Genomic DNA, 18064 nt, shown 5'->3' with positions numbered 1-18064 from the left:
GGGGGCTGCAATCATGAGAAATCCCCTAGCTACCACCTGAGCTGGACCAAGGGCTGTACCAGGGGAAAAGATTGTGCCCAGACTAGGAAGGCGTCCAGTCTGTGATAGAAGCTTATTGAAACATCTCTGAGGGTGAGATTTTATCTGTATTCAGTTTTCTTACTGGATTAGGCATAGGGTTGCAGGTTTTATTTTATTTTGCCTGGTAATTCACTTTGTTCTGTCTGTTACCACTTAGAACCACTTAAATCCTACTTTTTGTATTTAATAAAATCACTTTTTACTTATTCATTGACCCAGACTATGTATTAATACCTGGGGGGGAGGCAAACAGCTGTGCATCTCTCTCTATCAGTGTTAGAGAGGGCGAACAATGTAAAATGGATTTATTTGGGGTTTGGATCCCATTGGGAGTTGGGCATCTGAGTGTTAAAGACAGGAACACTTCTTAAGCTGCTTTCAATTAAGCCTACATCTGTTAAGGGACGTGGCTCAGACCTGGGTCTGGGTTTGCAGCAGGCTAGCGAGTCTGGCTCAAACCAGGCAGGGCACTGAAGTCCCAAGCTGCCAGGGCAGGAAAGCAGGGGCAGAAGTAGTCTTGGCACATCAGTTGGCAGTTCCCAAGGGGGTTTCTGTGATCCAACCCATCACAGGGGGGACCTCGGGGAAGGTGGCAGAGAGGAGCGAGCGGTGGGTGAAGAAACATAAGAGATGGGCGGGATGGGGCAGGTGTGAAGTGTGGGCAGGGCCTAGGGGCAGAGCAGGGGTGGAGTGTGGGCGGGGCCTTGGGACAGAGCAGAGGGTGGGGCCCCCCACTTCTTGGGAGCTTCCGGTCGTGCCTAACCTGCCCAAATGCAGGAGTCATGCACTGCCCATGTAGTAATGACTGACATCAAAAAGGCTGAGGTGTTTAATGCCTATTTTGCTTCACTCTTCACTGAAAATGTTAATGGTGACCAAATACTCACACAATTAATATTAACAACAAGAAGGAAGGAACAGAAGCCAAAATAAGGATAGAACAGTTTAAAGAATACTTAGATAAATTAGATATAGTCAAGTCATCAGGGTCTGATGAAATTCATCCTAAGATAGTTAAAGAACTAGCTGAAGTAATCTTGGAACTGTTATCAATTATCTTTGAGAACTCCTGGAGGACAGGTGAGGTCACAAGGACTGAAGTACCTATCATTAAAAAGAGGACCAAAGAGGACCCAGGAAATGATAGAACAGGAGTGTGGTCATGGGAGGTAATTATCCTGCTGTACACAGCACTTCTGAGGCCTCAGCGAGAGCAGTGTCTCCAGTTCTGATAAAAGGTTTTAAAAACCTTACTTAAAAAACATAGGCATGTTTAGTCTTGAGAAAAGACAACTGAGGGGGATCTGACAACAGTAATCAAATATGTTAAGGGCTGTTATAAAAAGGACTGTGATTATCTGCTCTCAACGTCTACTGAAGGTAGGACAAGAAGTAAGGGGTTTAATCTGCTGCAAGGGAGACTTAGGTTACATATCAGGAAAAACTTTAGGAAAAGCACTGGGGAGGACATGCTTAAGTTTTGGGGAGACTTATGGAGCAGTACTGGCCTTGGAGTCTAGGCAGCTGGACCACAGGATCTGACATCCTGAGAAGGGGAACTAGACAGCGGGGAACTGTACCTTGGAAGGGTTCCAGAGAAGCCAGACTTAGAGACAGAGTCTGGACACTGCTCAGACTTAGTAGGCTTGGAAGTACATGAGCTCCAAAGGTACAGCAGCCTGGCGTCCAACTGCAAGGGAGAACTGAGCCGGGGCTGTAATATCTTCTTGCCTCTCTAGAGAATGCCGACCACTTCCCGTCCCAAGGGATCAGGAAATCAGGCAGGATGGCTGAGGACACGGACACTAATGTGTCCAGACTTGAATAGCTCAGAGCTAAGCTTCTGTTCTTTGTTTTAAGATCTCTGAGAACTAAGCGAATGGGTCTCCCCTTTAGATACAGCTCTGTAGAGGCTTACACAGGCTTATTTATAAGATTTTTTCAGTAGGTTGGTTCAGAATTTCCCTCTCTGTTTATTGGCTTAGTTGTCCTAGGGCACATAAGATACCCTCACCAGCATGGAGGCTGGGGTGTCTTGATGGGGTTCCACGACAAAGGATGCTGAGGACCATGTTGGGTGCTGAGCACTCTTGAAACTCTGCCCCTTATTTAGGTCTCTAAAGGGAAGCTGAGCTCTTCTGAAAATCTGGTTCCGATTGTGGGTGCTGAGAACTTGAACATCTGCCCTTGAGCTCTTGAAATATGGTCCTTGCTGCCATCCTCATGCCCAGAGGAGTCTACACGTGTCACATGACTGGGTGGATATGCTAGTTCCTGATTACATTGCTGTTTGGATTAGCATCGACTCAGTACGACAAGGGCTGTATCCAAAGCTCATGGAAGTCAGGGGAAAGGTTCCCATTGACTTCAAAGGGCTCTGGATCAAACCTGAACTGGTGAAAGTATTGCAGAGAGCAGGGCCACTTGCATTCTAATTAAACAGCACATAGCTTGTTTCACTAAGCAGGACCTACTGACAGTGGAGGGGGCTTCAAAATGACTTGCTGACATGCACTGTGTTAACACCCAGACTGCTCAGAAATGCGCCATCAGTGTCAGATAAGAGGCACTTGCAGCCGCACCAGTTTCATTTGGATTTGCAAGGTCCAAATCCAGGACGCATGTAGCTCTCTACAAGGAGCTCAGAACCGCTTCTGGACCATGCCATTGAGCTCGGTGGGTATTTCTTTAAGCCGGTTGAAGGTCCCTGCTGGATAAAAACTACCGAGCACTGACCGGCCTCAAGAGCCAGATCCTGCCTGTAGCGGGATGGACACCTGCTCCTGCCCTGAGGAGTTGGAAAAGCCCTGCAGATGGCTTGGGCTGGGCAAGGTGGCTGATTGGGGGAAATGGCTGCAGCTGGGCCATACCCTAATCAGAGCCCAGATGGCCTGTATAAAGAGGCTGGGAGCCAGGAGCCCAACAGTCTCTCTCCCTACCTTCAGAGAGAGAAGGGCCTGGCTGTAGGGAGCTAGAGAGGGTACCTGTAGTGGAGCAGGGCTGGGGAAAGGCTGAGGAGCTGGTGAGCCCCAGCCTGTGGCCTGGTAATACCCCAAGGGGTACTGGGGGTTGCAGAGGGCAGCCCAGGGTTAGGCCAAGGCAGCAGGTCCAAACCCAACCTTGCTGATGATGAGTGGCCTATACTGCAGTCTGCCCCAGGGGGCGGGGGGCTAGTTGGTGACTGGCAGTGGCCTTATCCTGAGGTGAGGTTTGGTTAGTGGGTGGGGGTTCCCCTGGGAGGGGAGACCTAGCGTGTGGGGGTATTGCTAGGGGGCAGCACCCAGGGCAAGGGGCACCAGGGTCCTGGGAGGGACACAGGGCTAGTGCAGATGACAAGGCAGATCACTGGCCTGCAGAGGGTGCTCTAGGGGTTGGTGAGCTAATTTGCTGGATGACCAGCAGGAGGTGCTTCAGGGGTGAGTCTGGACTGTCTTATACTGCCCCTTCGTGCAGCTGCACTTCGTTCCACAAGAAGCCCATTGATTCAGTGGGGTTATTTGCAGAGGTAGGTATTACTCAATGGGGAGGATCTTACCCTAACTCTTCAGGGGAGCCAAAGGGAGTTGCCCAGCCCCAGCCTTGTCCCTCACACTCATAAGAACGGCTATACTGGGTCAGACCTATGGTCCGTCTAGCCCAGTATCCTCCCCCTGACTGTGGCTGGTGCCAGATGCTTCAGAGGGAATGAACAGAACAAAGCAATTATTGAGTGACCCATCCCCAGTAATCCACTCCCAGCATTTGGCAGCCAGAGGCTTAGTGATGCCCATAGCATGGGGTTGCATCCCTGCCCATCTTGGCTAATAGCCATGGATGGACCTATCCTCCATGAATGTATCCAGTTCTTTTTTGACTCCAGTTATGCTTTTGGCCTTCACGACATCCCCTCGCAGTGAGTTCCACAGGCTGCCTGTCTGCTCTGTAAGGTACGTCCTGTTATCCCCCTCTGTCAGAGGGGGAACTGACAGTGGGAGGTTAAAGGCCCATTCCAATCACTCTTACCCATGCTGATTGGTGCCTCCCTCAGGGAGTGTTCCTATTTATGTCACCGAGAGTTAGGATGGGAGAACATAGTGCTAGGTGACTTGTCCAAAGCCCCAGCAGGAGTCAGTGTCAGAACTGGGATCAGAACTCGGGAGTTCCTATCTCCCATGGAAAAGGCCTGACCCAAAGCCCTGTACAACCAAAGGAAGTCTTTTCATTGGCCGGAATAGCTGTTGAATCCAGCTGCATGCGCAGAAAGCGAGCCAGTCCCCAGAGTCTGTCCCAAGTGGGCAGACACCGGTGGAGGTCCCTCACCCCAAGTTCCCATGTGTGAACAGAATGAAGGATCCTCTCCCAGAGTGCACTGAGTTTGCACTGTCTCAGCCAAGCTGTATTTGGTTTTTAGCCCATCTGCAATGCATTGTGGGCCACATGTCTACTGCGCAGCCCAACGCACCTGTCTCACACATGGCTCCTTTGAACCCTGGTGGGCACTGACAGCTGAAGCTGTTGATGCCATTGATGCAGGTGGCACTGTTCTGACATGGGTGGGAAAGACACTCATCCACATCTGAAAGAGAACAGAGGTGGAGTTGAGGGTTAGGGGCACGTGACAGTCCCCCTGCGGCAAGGGGAAAAGCAGCAAAGAAACATGGAACACCTGAATGGCCCCATGGCCAGGAGGGCTCACCAACATAGGTGGTGGGTATAACAGGCTAGGGGAGGCTAAGCTTCCCCTGGCAAAGCTGCCGCCCCACCGCCAGACACCTGGGCCATGGTTGCCTTGCCTGCACTCCACCTCTTCCCCTCCCTTCTCTACCCCTTCCTTGAGGCCTCCACTGCCCGCCGCTGCCTGGGGCCGTTGTTCCTGGGACTGGGAGAATTTTCTTCTTCCCAGAGGGAGCTAAGCAGCATAGGATAATGGCAGTTAGTTTGAAGCAGGTCTCCAGAAGGGAATACGCTAACATGGAGGTGCAAGCTTCAGAGGGAGGAGAAATGTTTGTATCCCATCAACATGCCCATGCAGGATGGCACAGAGAGCACTTACCAAGATGACATCTCTTGCCCGTGAAGCCTGCAAGGCAGGAGCAGGAGTAGGAGGGATTTCCCGTGATGCAGTCCTCAATACACTTCCCCCCATTCAAACAGGGGCGTAATGTAAAACACACGGAGGCTGCAAACCAAGGTAGCACACCTTTTAATGGAAGAGAACACCCGCCACAGGACTCCTACAATATGTCTTAGCAACAATAGCATTGGACTGAACCAACTTCCTCCTGCATCCCCAGGAACTTCCAGCCCCAGCCATGGCATACCAGTGCCACTGGCTCTTAAATGTATCTGTTTGGTTTGTTTCAGTGCATTTATTTGGCAACACATTCTGGCTATAGTACTCATATGGCCTCTGTTACTATGGTGTCTGGGCACCTCACAGTCTTTAATGTAGCTATCCTCACAGCACCTCTGGGAGGCATGGCAGAGCTGTTATTCCCATTGTACAGATGGGGAACTGAGGCACAGACTGGCTAGGTCCCTCTCTATATGGGACATATACCAGTATAAATCTCAGGGGGCTGTTGGCCCCTCACTGAAACTTAGTGGGGTTTTTGGGCAGCCCTCTCCCAGTACCAAAAGAAAGGGGAAGGGACGAAGAGAAATCAGGATCCTGAGACTGACGGTCTCCAGGGCCAATGGGGAGAGGCCAACACTCCAGGTCAGCCTGATTGACATAGCAGGCAGGGCAATGAGGGAGTCAGGAGGCCAGAGCCCATCCTATGTGTGAGCGGGAGCTGCCTGAGCCAGAGTAGGGCAGAGCTAAGGGGAGAGCAGCAGCCAGGGCTGAGCTGGGGGCACAGCAGCAGCACTGAGCCAGAGGTGGCAGAGCTGGGGAGCTGGAGCAGCCGGAGCTGGAAGCTGGCGTTGAACAGACCAGCCACACCAATGGGGAGCTAGGGTTGAGCTACAGCGGGAGCTGTGGGCCCAGAGTTGGGGAGCAGATGCCGGCTGTGCCACAAGTAACACCGGAGCTGAGCATGGCTAGCAGCTGAGCATGGCTAGCATGGAGAGTGAGGGGAGCCCTTGGCAGAGGGCCCAGCACAGGGAGACGTCGCCGGACAAGAGGCCTTGCAGGCCTGACTCAAAGGTGGGAAATGATCCCAATGGGAGGGGCGCCACTGGGGAGAGGGGTTCCTGCCAACTAGTGCCTGAGGGTGTGTAGCCACTGCCAGAGCGGGGTCTGATCCACAATGTCACCACAGAACAGCCAGGGCCTGGGGGGAGGTCTGGGACAGGTGAGGAACAGACTGTGACCTTCCCTTACATCCCAGAGAGGGCTGGTTGTGGTATCCCCATGCCCACGGGGGTGTGTGTGTGTGTCCTTGTTTGTTTTAACCTTTCCACTTTCTTTTCTTATTTTTATTACATTTTCTGTTTGCTGACTTGTATTTGGTTTGAACTTAATGTAGTGGTCACTGAGCCAGGGACATGGCCGGTGTGAAGCAAGCACCCGGAGTGGAGATACCTTAGCCCCTATCCTAAGTGACCATGATAAGACTGGGGGTTCAGCCTCCCAGGAATCCTGAGCCCAGCCTTGTCGGGGTTATGAGGACTCTGCCACACAGGAGGGAGGAAGGGGAGTCCTTGAGGTCAGGCAGGCCTCTGGGTAAAGGAAGTGGGAGTGAGGACTCAGATCCATTCGCTAGCTGATTCCACCGTGGTAGTGCAGAAGCTAGGAAAGTTCCCCACAATAGCAGGACCATTCCCCTGCTTACATAAGGTATGGTGCAACTCTGAAATGCAGTAGTTATTGTGATAAATTGGGTGTTCTGTCTGTACCACTTCTGAATTTTGGATGATTTTCTGAAATTGTCTCATGAAATGACCATGTCATGTATGTACCTGAATCCCTCATGAGCTGGCCGTGTAGCATCATAGGTCTGCCAGGTGAGAGACAATGGTGAATGATCAGCATTCAGTGCTCTCTGTCCCAAGATGTACTTTGAATAATGCATTTGCTCTGCCTGGGAGAAGGCAATTCCTCCTCTTGTCTCATGGGTGTGTGTATGTGTGTGCGCGTGTGGGGATTGGAAGTAACAAATGTCACCAAATGGCAGAACAAAAGAAGCAGGTAACCCCAGCACGAGTCTTTAAGGGGACTCACAGGAGGGTGGGTGAGCTGGGGGTGAGAGCCATTTTGTACCAGATGATGCTGAGGGAGGCTGCTGCAGGGGCAGAGCAGGCAATGGGATGGAGGACTCTGCCTGCCTGAATAGAGATGATCCCCCAAGGGAAGAGTGAGCTAGTGAGGGACATTGCGTTTAGGGTGCTTTATTGTTTTGGGTGCTCTGTGCTTTACCAGATTAAATATAAAGAGTATAAAGATGTTAGATTGTAGTACCGTGTGTGTGCCTACTTCACAACTTCTCCGTTCCCCAGAGAGAGTGACACGCCTTTAGGGAGGAGTTCTGTGGGAGGGGTGTGTTTGAGCATAGAGCAGTCGAAGGGTCAGGGCTAGGTGCTGGACAGCAGGTTCCACCCCTTGGAAGAGGGGTGCTGGATAGAAGGTCTGTGCCCTCACAGTGTTATCTGGGGCAATGGCTGAACTCCAGTCAGGCTCCAGGAGCTTGAAACACCCCAGGGATCCAGAGGACAGAGGCTTGGATTCTCCTCACAGCAATCCTAGTGGGTGGGTGCTTGCTAGGACCTGTGAGCGTTATACCCTGTCACTGCCCATGCGGATGCTCTCATTCCAATATAAGAGTGGCTGAGAGTGGCCTTTTTACAGTTTAGCTTATGTCGCTTTGGGAGCCACACAACTATACCCATGTAATTTCTCATGTAAACAAACCTTAAGTGACTTGTCCAAGGTAACACAAGCAGAATAGGGAATTGAACCTGGCTCTCCTAGGTCCTTCCTCTTATATTTCTTCTTTATTCCACCTTACTTATTACATTTTACAGTTGTCCTGCTGGAATTCCCCATTTCCCGTTAGTTTTCCCATTGTTTTCCTATTTTTAAGAGATATTGAGCCCAAATTTAAATCCCAGGCACTCAAGAGAGAGACCTTCATTCCAGCACCCACAGTGGTTATGTACATCTCTGAATCTCATCAGCAAGAGACGTTTATCACCTCCCCCCTTATCAAACACATTCATAATGGTGAATACTTCACTCCCGACACCACACAGTTATCTCTTCCCCAATGCAGAGAGGGCCAACGGGCCAAATGCAGCCCTAGGAGAAGCAGGCACAACTCCATTCATTGCAACAGAGCACTGCCTTGCTTAAGGGAGTTGAATTTGGCCTGACATCGTTAGCCCTTTTCTCATTAAAAATGTAGCCTTATTGTTCTATGGTGCACCCCTTCAAGGAGAGCAGCCTTCCCATGAGCGAGCAAACAGTGAGCCACTCAGCCATGGTATAGGAGGAAAACTCCCATCAACCTCAGCAAGAGGCGTATGGCCTTGAACTTGGCTCAGCCAGTGCGTGGTACAGTAACCACCTCACTTTGGTTTGCTTGGTACTCTGGCCTTATATCAATGCATCTAGTATTCCATTGGTCATTTATTTTACTGCAGCCATTCATTGGGCTGGTGGTTTCTAGGATTTCCTCCCACAATACCCTTAGCTCTTTTTCCTGATAAGTCCCTCTGCATGGCTGCTCTCTTCCCACTTTTCATGGGCACTGGCATTACCCAGGGAAAGAAAGAGAACCCAGTGAAGGGAATGAAGAATTGTTTGTTTAAACAAACCTAACTGCTGTTCTCTTACTTGTGTTGTTGCAGCCCCCCACTTGCACCTGGGCATCATCGATTCTGAACACCCAGCGCCCGGGGATACCCACATTTGTAGTCATCTCCACGTCGACAATGTCATCGGTGCGGGATCCGGGGATGTTGAAGTAGCGCTTTCCATCACCAGCATTGAAACCTGCCTAGGAATACAAGGGCGGAAAGTGAAAACTCTAGTGGGGGGAAGGGAAAGAGACCAGGATGCCTCGTTTCCACCATGGTCCAGCACCCTGAGAAGAAATCCACATGGAATAAAAAAGAGAAGAAGTTGGTTTATTTGACTGCTGTTTATTTCACTATCATCTCACTATTAGCTTATGCTCTGGGGGTGCTGGCCACATGTATACAGGGCACAGCACAACAAGGCCCTGGAAATGGTGTTGTCTAGTGGTTAAGGCACAGTACTAGGACTCAGAAGACCTAAGTTTTAATCCTGGCTCTGTCACTGATCTAGCCACCTGAGTACCATTGTATGCAGGTGGCTAGGCCGTGTTGCCAGCTCTCACTGCTATTTTTAGCATGCTAGCTCCATCAAAGATAGAGCATGTACATCTACCTGCCTGGAAATTACCCCTCCCAGTGCACTGCAGGCGTATCCTGCATGTCTGCACAGCACCCAGCACAACAAAGCCCTAATCTCAGCTGGGCCTTCTAGGAACACAACCAACAATGTAAGGAGTACACAATCCTGGCTGGTAGGAAGTCCTGCATGGCTGTACACAGAATGGTTATGAACAAAAAGCAGGAAACAGGGCCGGTCTACCTACTGACGACAGCTTTAAAAGAAAGGTAATTCAAAGGCCTGCCCATTGAAACACTCCTCCTGCATGGCTCAACATAGCAGCCTCAGCAAACAGAAGCATTCGTTGCCTTAGCAATCTCCTCATGTTGATGACTCACTCCTTGGAAAAAGCATGTGACATCTATTCTATTTTCATTCTCCTCTGCACCTGGCATAGTGTGTGCAGGTTGAGCCCAGACAAATTTTGGATGGAAATAAGTCCAGGGGAACAGCTCTGCTAGCATAGGCCAAGTAGGCTCCTTTGCCATGTGGAGTCCTGCTGTTCCTACACAGAGCCCAGCCACTGTGTCTCACTCTGAGTGGCTGCAGCTCACTCTTGCAAACTCACTAACAAACTGCCACTGGGTGAGACTTTTCTGAGACTTCCCTTCTCTTTGGCCAGTGTTAGGGTGGGGTGTTCCTGGAGCACTGTCTGCCTTCCAAGGCATGTGGTTACTGCTCTGTTTACAGCCATAAAATCTGCACTTTTGAATTCTGGGATTTGAAATGTGTCTGTTTCCTTTACACCTGCGATTTCCTGCTTTCTGGAGACTCTCAAACGAGAGCAGGCAACGGGCCAAGGACAGAGCAACTGGTGGGAAATTCACACATCCGAACGGGCACTGATTTAAAAAAAACACCTCCCCCCACCACACAGGGCTGGAATAAAAATACAATGGAAAGCTATGCTTGCTGCAGCAGCTGCTCTTGAAGTCTGAGGTTAGGAAGGAAAGGAATTAAGAGGCATTGGCCAATGTAAAGAACTGTGGTTTTGCTATAACAAAGCCCCCTATATGGACTTAGCATCAAGGAGGGAGAGAACACATGGATATTTAAGAACTTAAAAAAAACCCAGCATTAACATTTCCTCAGTTGCTTCATGCTCCTGGCAAGAAATTAATAATATAGTAAAAGAAATAGCACCAGGAGGCTCTGAAGACTTACGGTGCTAGGCATTAGAAAGGAAGCAGCATCTGCAATGGGCAGAGCTTACCTGTGCTGCGATGCCTCCCAGGCCAGCAAAATCTCCCCCGCTACTGGCATGCATGCCTGTGGTCCAAGTGATAGACTCATAGTTGAAGATGGTAAAGGAGAGTTTACTGTCAGTGATGAGGACAATCTGGAAGGTGTTTACCTACAAGAGCAGGAGAAACATCCAGGTTAAGGAAGGAGGAGCTAGAGCAGAGGAGGGAGACTGGCAGAGGAAGAAACAGCTGGGAATGGAGAGAAAATAGACTGACCCGTTTGGATTGGACCGTTTAGTTTGGGAGAACTCATTGGAGAAAGACACTTTGCCTTTAGAAAGGACTAAAGTTAGTGGAATCTGTTCAGGTGGAACATTTTGCTATTAGAAAATGGGGTTTTGTTGACACTGAATTTTTTCCATGGGAAAAGAGAGATTTCCACAGAATGTTCCATCAAGAAAATCAAGTAGATGTTTTGTTTCATTTTGCATTGACATTAAGCATTGAGTCTTCTTGCATTGCTGCTGCAGTGCCTTATGGGAATTGTAGTTCCAGGTCCTTTGTGCCTGCAGTCTAACCTATGGACCCTGCTCCCTGGCTGGACTACATCTCCCATGATGCACTGCAGTCTCTGCTTGTGGAATGTCAAAACATTTCATTTCAATTGACACGTTTTGACAGTCCTGAATTGAAACTCTTTGGAACTTTTCATCGTGTAAAAAGCTTTGATATTTAGACTTTTTTGTCCTGATTTGGGATGAAAACAAATGTTGATTTATCAACACTCTCCACGGGATGGCAATTCCATTTTTCAATCAGTTCTCAGGAATTCAGTGTAAAAAACAAAACTAAAGAAGAATCCTGGAATGGAGTGTTTTACATGGAAAGGGAGATTAACGATGGGATTATTTAATCTTGGGAGGAGACTATTAAAAGGGGACATGATCAAAGCATATGAATTAGGGCTTGAGCGGAAAGATAAGGACACCTTTAAGTTCTCTAGGATTTGTGGGTACTCAGCCCCTCTGAGAATAAAGCCACTTATTTAGGTACCTAAATTTGGGTTTGGATGTTTAGATCTTGGAACCAAAACCTAAACATGTTGGCCAAGGGTTATTATTAAGTGATGGCTATAAGATAAGGATTACTATAAAAAAAAAGTATCTGAGGTCATTGGGCAGATCAGAATAAGATGACACAGATCTAAATTAAGAAGGAAGAATTTAGGGTCAGATTTTCAAAAGCCAACATTAATTCTCTGATTAACATGTGTGCAACTCCCAGTGCACGCACTCCTTGCGTCCTTGCGCAAGTCGGGGGTTTAGACAGACAAACCTCAGTCGGCACACCCACTGGAAGCTGAGAACACTGGGATTTTCACACCAGTTTGGGGCACACAAAAGGTAGATTTTGACAGTTTGGTATTATGTCACAGGGAGGGAATTGAATAGGTGGAATAGACTTGCCACTGAAGTAAAGAATTATCACTGCATCTAAGGCTATGGCTACACTATGGACCTTACAGCGGCACAGCTGTACTGCTTGTAGCTGCTCTATGCCGGCAGGAGAGAGCTCTCCCGCTGGCATAATTAAACACCCCCAACAACTGGCGGTAGTTGTGTTGGCAGGAGACGCTCTCCCACTGACATAGCGCTGTCCACGGTGGTGCTTCTGTCAGTGATACTTATGTTGGTCAAGGGTGTGTTTTTCACAGCCCTGCCCAACAAAAGTTATGCCAACAAACATACTAGTGTAGACATAGCCTAAGAGTGAAAACTGGATGACAACATCAAGTTGAGTTAAAAGAGATGGTGTTTGGAAGTAACCAATCACTCTTGGGGGGGCAGGGGCAGGAAGGAATTTTTCATTGGTCAGGATTTTGCCATCCAATTAGATGGGGAGGTTTTTTTGTAAACCTTCCTTGTCACAATAAGGGTACAGTAAAATATATAACTGTATAATCTAAAGAGGTAGAACCCAGCCGGCTCAGTTGTCACCCGAGTGTTTCAGGGATTACAGAACCATGGTTCGGTTCTGGCCCTCTACATGTCACTGTTGTTTGTGAGACAGAAACAATGAAAGAGACAGGCAGACAGGGTCAGAGATGACACTTGCTTCTTGGGCCAGTGGAGACTAAGAGCATGATGGCATCATTGCAGATAGCTATGTAGAGTGGCTGGCTAAGGAAGGGGACACACTAAGCCAGCAGCAGCACTGAGAAACTATGGAGAAAGCTGAGTGCAGTCCTCCTGGGCTTTGCTTGTGATTCGTTGGGGCCTGTTATTTTCCTTGTTGGACCTGTCCTGTAGTAGGTGACTTCTTAAAACTACAATATCAACCTGTGGAAGTGAGGAAACAGATTAACAGAGCGAGATGGGTACCCAGAAGTCACCTACTACAGGACAGGTCCAACAAGGAAAATAACAGAATACCACTGGCCATCACGTACAGCCCCCAGCTAAAACCTCTCCAGCACATCATCAATGAACTACAACCTACCCTGGAAAACTATCCCTCACTCTCACAGACCTTGGGAAGCAGGCCAGTCCTTGCTTACAGACAGCCTCCCCCCAACCTGAAGCAAATACTCACCAGCAACTACACTCCACACCACAGAAACACCAACCCAAGAACCAATCTCTGTAGCAAACCTCGTTGCCTACTCTGTCCCCATCTCTACTCTAGCAACACCATCAGCGGACCTAACCACATGAGCCACACCATCAGGAACTCATTCACCTGCACATCTACTAATGTGATATATGCCATCATGTGCCAGCAGTGCCCCTCTGCCATGTACATTGGCCAAACCGGACAGTCTCTACATAAAAGAATAAATGGACACAAATCAGACATCAGGAATGGTAACATACAAAAGCCAGTAGGTGAACACTTCAATCTCCCTGGAAATTCAATAACAGATTTAAAAGTAGCCATCCTTCAACAAAATAACTTCAAAAACAGACTTCAAAGAGAAACTGCAGAGCTACAATTCATTTGTAAATTTAACACCATTAATTTGGGCTTGAATAGGAACTGGGAGTGGCTGGCTCACTACAAAAGCAATTTTCTTTTTTTTGGTATTGAAAGAATTGTGCACACCAGAACCGGACACAGTATAACAGCAGCGATTGCACAAGATTCCTCCTGTTTATGCATCCCAGGAGCACACTAGCTCTTTTGGCACAGCATCACACTGGGAACTCGTGTTCAGTTATCCACCACAACCTCCAAATCTTTGTCAGAGTCACTGCTTCTCAGGATAGAGCCCCCCATCCTGTAAGTGTGGCCAGCATTCTTTGTTCCTAGATGTATACAGTTAAGTTTAGCAGTGTTAAAACACATATTGTTTGTTTGTCCCCACCTTACCAAGCGATCCAGATCTCTCTGAATCAGTGACCTGTCCTCTTCATTATTTACCACTCCCCCAAGTTTTGTCATCTGCAAACTTTATCAGTGATGATTTGATTTTATGTTTTCTTCTAGATCATTGATAAAAATGTTAAACCATGTAGGACTAAGAACTGATCCATATGGGACTCCACTGGAAACACACCCACTTGATGACAATTGTCTGCTTACAGTTACATTTTGAGACCTATCAGTTAGCCACTTTTCAATCCATTTAATGTGTGCCATGTTAATTTTATATAGTTCTATTTTTTTAATCAAAATGTCGTGTGATACCAAGTCAAATGCCTTATAGAAGTCTACAGTGTTGTTGTAGCCGTGTTGGTTCCAAGATACTAGAAAGAGAGTAGGTGAGGTAATATCTTTGATTGGACCAATGTCTATTGGTAAGAGAGACAAGCTTTCAAGCTTACACAGAGCTCTTCTTCAAGTCTGGGAAACAGATTCAGAGTGTCACAGCTAAATACCAGTTGGATCGGATTGTTTAGCACAAGCATAGCCAGCCTTCCAGGATTGTCCTGGAATCACCAGGAATTAAAGATTAATCTTTAATTAAAGATTATGTCATGTGATGAAACCTCCAGGAATACATCCAACCAAAACTGGCAAACCTATGCATAGGTGGCACATGACTCTTGCGTTTGGGGAGGCTAGGCGTGAGCACCAGAAGCTCCCTAGAAGTGTGTGTGGGGGGCCCACCAGTGCAAGAACTGTGGTCCTGCCTCCTCTCCATTCTGGCTGTGCCTCAAGACCCCACCCCCATTCTGCCTTTTCCCACCCCGTTCCGCCTCTTCCCCTGAGGCTCCCCCCACTTGCCACTTGCTCCTCTCTGCCCCCGCCCCTGAGCCCCCCACCTGCTGCCAGCGGCGTATTATCGTTTAGGCCAACAAGGCCTAGGCCTAGGGCGGCAAATTTATAATAGCAGCATTTTGGTAATCGCGGCATCAGTGACGCCACGATTCTACCAATCATAGCACATATTGAAACCACCAATGACGGCGCAACGCCATTTAGTAAACATACTCACGAGAATCCTAAATGTTAGTAATATGACTGGAAGGAAGAAATTAAGCAGTTCTCAGTTTTGGATCCATGCGCGATCCCGCGCTATAAGCGAAATCGCGCTATACAGATGCATGTTCAAGGGAGGTTCCGCTGTACTTGTAATTCTATTTATAATAAAAATTGTAAATGTTCAATTATTTTAATGATATTTAGATTCATTTAGTTCAAACGAATTTGTAAAAAAACTAAAACAAGTTAATATGGGGCCGGGGGCGGCAATTATTTCAGGGCTAGGAGCGGCAAAATCATCAATCCGCCACACCCCGCCGCTTCCTCCTCTCAACCCCCTCCTGCCTTAAGAGTGAGCAAAAGTGGGTGGGGGAAGGGGGCGGAGATGAGTGAGCAGCAGGCAGGGGGGCCTTGTGGGAAGAGGTGGAACAAAGGTGGGAAGAGGCTGAGTGCAGGCGGGGCGTCAGGGGGAAGAGGCACAGCATGAGTGGAGCCACGGGGGAAGAGGCTGAGTGGAAGCAGGGCCTCAGGATGGAAAGGGGGCGGAGCGCAGGCGGGGCCACAGTCCAGACACCACTGGCCCCTCCACTTCTTGGGAGCTTCCAGCGATGGTGCTCCAAAGGCAGCGGGTGGCGTGCAGGGCCGGCTTTAGGCCGATTCAGCCGATTTGGCTGAATTGGGCCCCGCGCCTAAGAGGGCCCCGCGCCTAAGAGGGCCCCGCAGCTGTCCACTCCGCCCCCAGCTCACTTCCCCCTCCTCCCTTCCCCTGAATGCTCCGCCCCCTGTTCCTCCCCCTCCCCTGCTTCCCGCGAATCAGATGTTCGCGGGAAGTCTGAAAAGGGGCAGGCAGCGGCAGCAACAGGTAAGCTGAGGGAGGGGGCGCGAGGAGGGCTCCTGGGAGGCGCGGCGCAGCCCAGTCCGGCCCTGGCCGAGCGACCCCGGCGGCTCTGGCTCCAGCCCGGCACGGGCCCCGGGGCACCGGCCCCGGCCGAGCGCGCCGGCCGAGCACCCCTGGTCCCGGCCCGAGTGGCTCCGGCCCCAGCCCCAGCCAAATGGCTCTGGCTCTGGCTCCGGCCTGGCTCAGGCCCCGGGCACCAGCCCCGGCCCCAGCCGAGCGGTGCCGGCCAAGCACCCCCGGCCCGGCTCGAGTCCCACGGCTCCGGCCCCGGCCGAGCACGCCCAGCTCGGGCCCTGGGGCGCTGGCCCGAGCGGCCCCGGCCCGAGCCCCTCTGGCCCTGGCCTCGGCCGAGCATGCCCGGCTCGGGCCCTGGGTCGCTGGCCCAAGTGGCCCCGGCCCGAGCCCCTCCGGCCCCGGCCCCGGCGGCTCTGGCTTGGGCCCGGGCCGAGCGACTCCGGCCTGGCCCTGGCCCCAGCGGCTCCGGCCTGGCCCCGGCCCCAGCGGCTCCGGCCCGGACCCAAACCTGCGACCCCAGCCCCGCTCTTGCTAAGGCCGGCCCTGGTGGCGTGCCTCCAAAGGGAGGTGTGCTGCATCTGGCATTTCTTGCCCCGTCTGGGGAGGCTTAGCCTCCCCAAGCATTTTATCCCCACATAGTTAACATATTTCAAGGGACACCATTCAAGGTGAAATGGCCCGTTAACTCCCCTCCAGGTGTAGGGGAAAAGGAAGTGAGGCAGCTTGGGGGGGGCTGTTAGTAGGCTACATACCAGGGGTCGGCAACCTTTCAGAAGTGGTGTGCCGAGTCTTCATTTATTCCCTCTAATTTAAGGTTTCGCATGCCGGTAATACATTTTAACGTTTTTAGAAAGTCTCTTTCTATAAGTCTATAATATATAACAAAACTATTGTTGTATGTAAAGTAAATAAGGTTTTTAAAATGTTTAAGAAACTTCATTTAAAATTAAATTAAAATGCAGAGCCCCCCGGACCGGTTTCCAGGACCTGTGCAGTGTGAATGCCAGTGAAAATCAGCTCACGTGCCGCCTTTGGCATGAGTGCCATAGGTTGCCTACCCCTGCTACATACGAATTCATAACTTTACTAGACACTTAAAACCATGGACTGAACAGGTAGACTGGATTTATGGCTCATTACAACAATCTGTAACCCATTAACAACTCCTCCCACCTGCCTTCCCCCTTTTCTTCCCCCTCTCTGAATGGTGGAGCATTAACAGGCCACTGCACCTTGAACGGTCCGTTGAAATATGTGTTAAATCCTTATGCTAAGCAATCTGTTCCACCTTGTATTTAGCTGTGACCTGTGATACTCTGAGTACCTTTCCCAGACCTGAAGAGCAGCTCTGTGTGAGCTCGAAAGCTTGTCTCTTTCACTAACAGAAGCTGGTCCAATAAAACATATGAACTCACTCGCCTTGTCTGTCTCAAAGAAGTCTAAGCATATTATGTCAACATTTTTACCTTTATCAATCAAACTTGTAATCTCATCAAAAAAAGATATCAAGCTAGTTCAACTGGCTCTGTTTTCCATACATCTATGTTGATTTGCATTAATTACATTACGCTCCTTTAATTCCTTATTAATCGAGTCCCGTATCAGCTGCTCCATTATTTTCCCCGGGATCGATGTCTGGCTGACAGACCTATAATTACCCTGGTCGCCCTGTTTATCCTTTTTAAAAATTGGACATATCGTTAGTTTTCTTCCAGAACTTCCCTAGTACTCCAAGACTTATTGAAAATCAGCATTAATGGGCCAGCGAGCTCCTCAGCCAGTTCTTTTAAAATTCTTGGATGCAACTTATCTGGATCTGCTAGTTTAAAAATGTCTAACTTTAGTAGTTTCTGTTTAATATCCTCCAGAGATACTAGAGGAATAGAAAGAGATCACCATCTGATGAGACTATATCATCTGTTTTTTTCCCCATATACAGAAGAGAAATATTTTTGGATCACTTCTGCCTTTTCTGCATTATTATCAATAATTCTACCATTTCCATCTAGTAATGGACCAATACCTTTGTCAGGATTCTTTTTGTTCCTAATATATTTTTAAAAATTGCTTCTTATTGTCCTTAACTCTGCTGGCCATACATTTCTACTTATGTCCCTTTGGTTC

General features: G+C 49.3%; 1 protein-coding gene across 5 annotated transcripts in view; it reads right to left on the bottom strand.

Moving 5' to 3' along the window:
- SNED1 (sushi, nidogen and EGF like domains 1) overlaps nucleotides 1–18064 on the bottom strand; it is a 143181-nt gene that overhangs the window by 73239 nt on the left and 51878 nt on the right. For all 5 annotated transcript variants that reach the window (XM_034782201.1, XM_034782204.1, XM_034782205.1 and 2 more), the window contains exons 3-6: nucleotides 10632–10772; nucleotides 8837–8999; nucleotides 5114–5239; nucleotides 4523–4636 (exon numbers count right to left, since the gene is read on the bottom strand). In XM_034782201.1, coding sequence (XP_034638092.1) covers nucleotides 4523–4636; nucleotides 5114–5239; nucleotides 8837–8999; nucleotides 10632–10772 — 544 coding nt within the window. The remainder of the gene's footprint in view (nucleotides 1–4522; nucleotides 4637–5113; nucleotides 5240–8836; nucleotides 9000–10631; nucleotides 10773–18064) is intronic.

The sequence above is a fragment of the Trachemys scripta genome, chromosome 9 (assembly GCF_013100865.1).
Source record: "Trachemys scripta elegans isolate TJP31775 chromosome 9, CAS_Tse_1.0, whole genome shotgun sequence".
Taxonomy (NCBI): Eukaryota; Metazoa; Chordata; order Testudines; family Emydidae; genus Trachemys; species Trachemys scripta.
The sequence above is the reverse complement of the archived record's forward strand: the minus strand, read 5'-3'. Positions and strand labels throughout refer to the sequence as shown.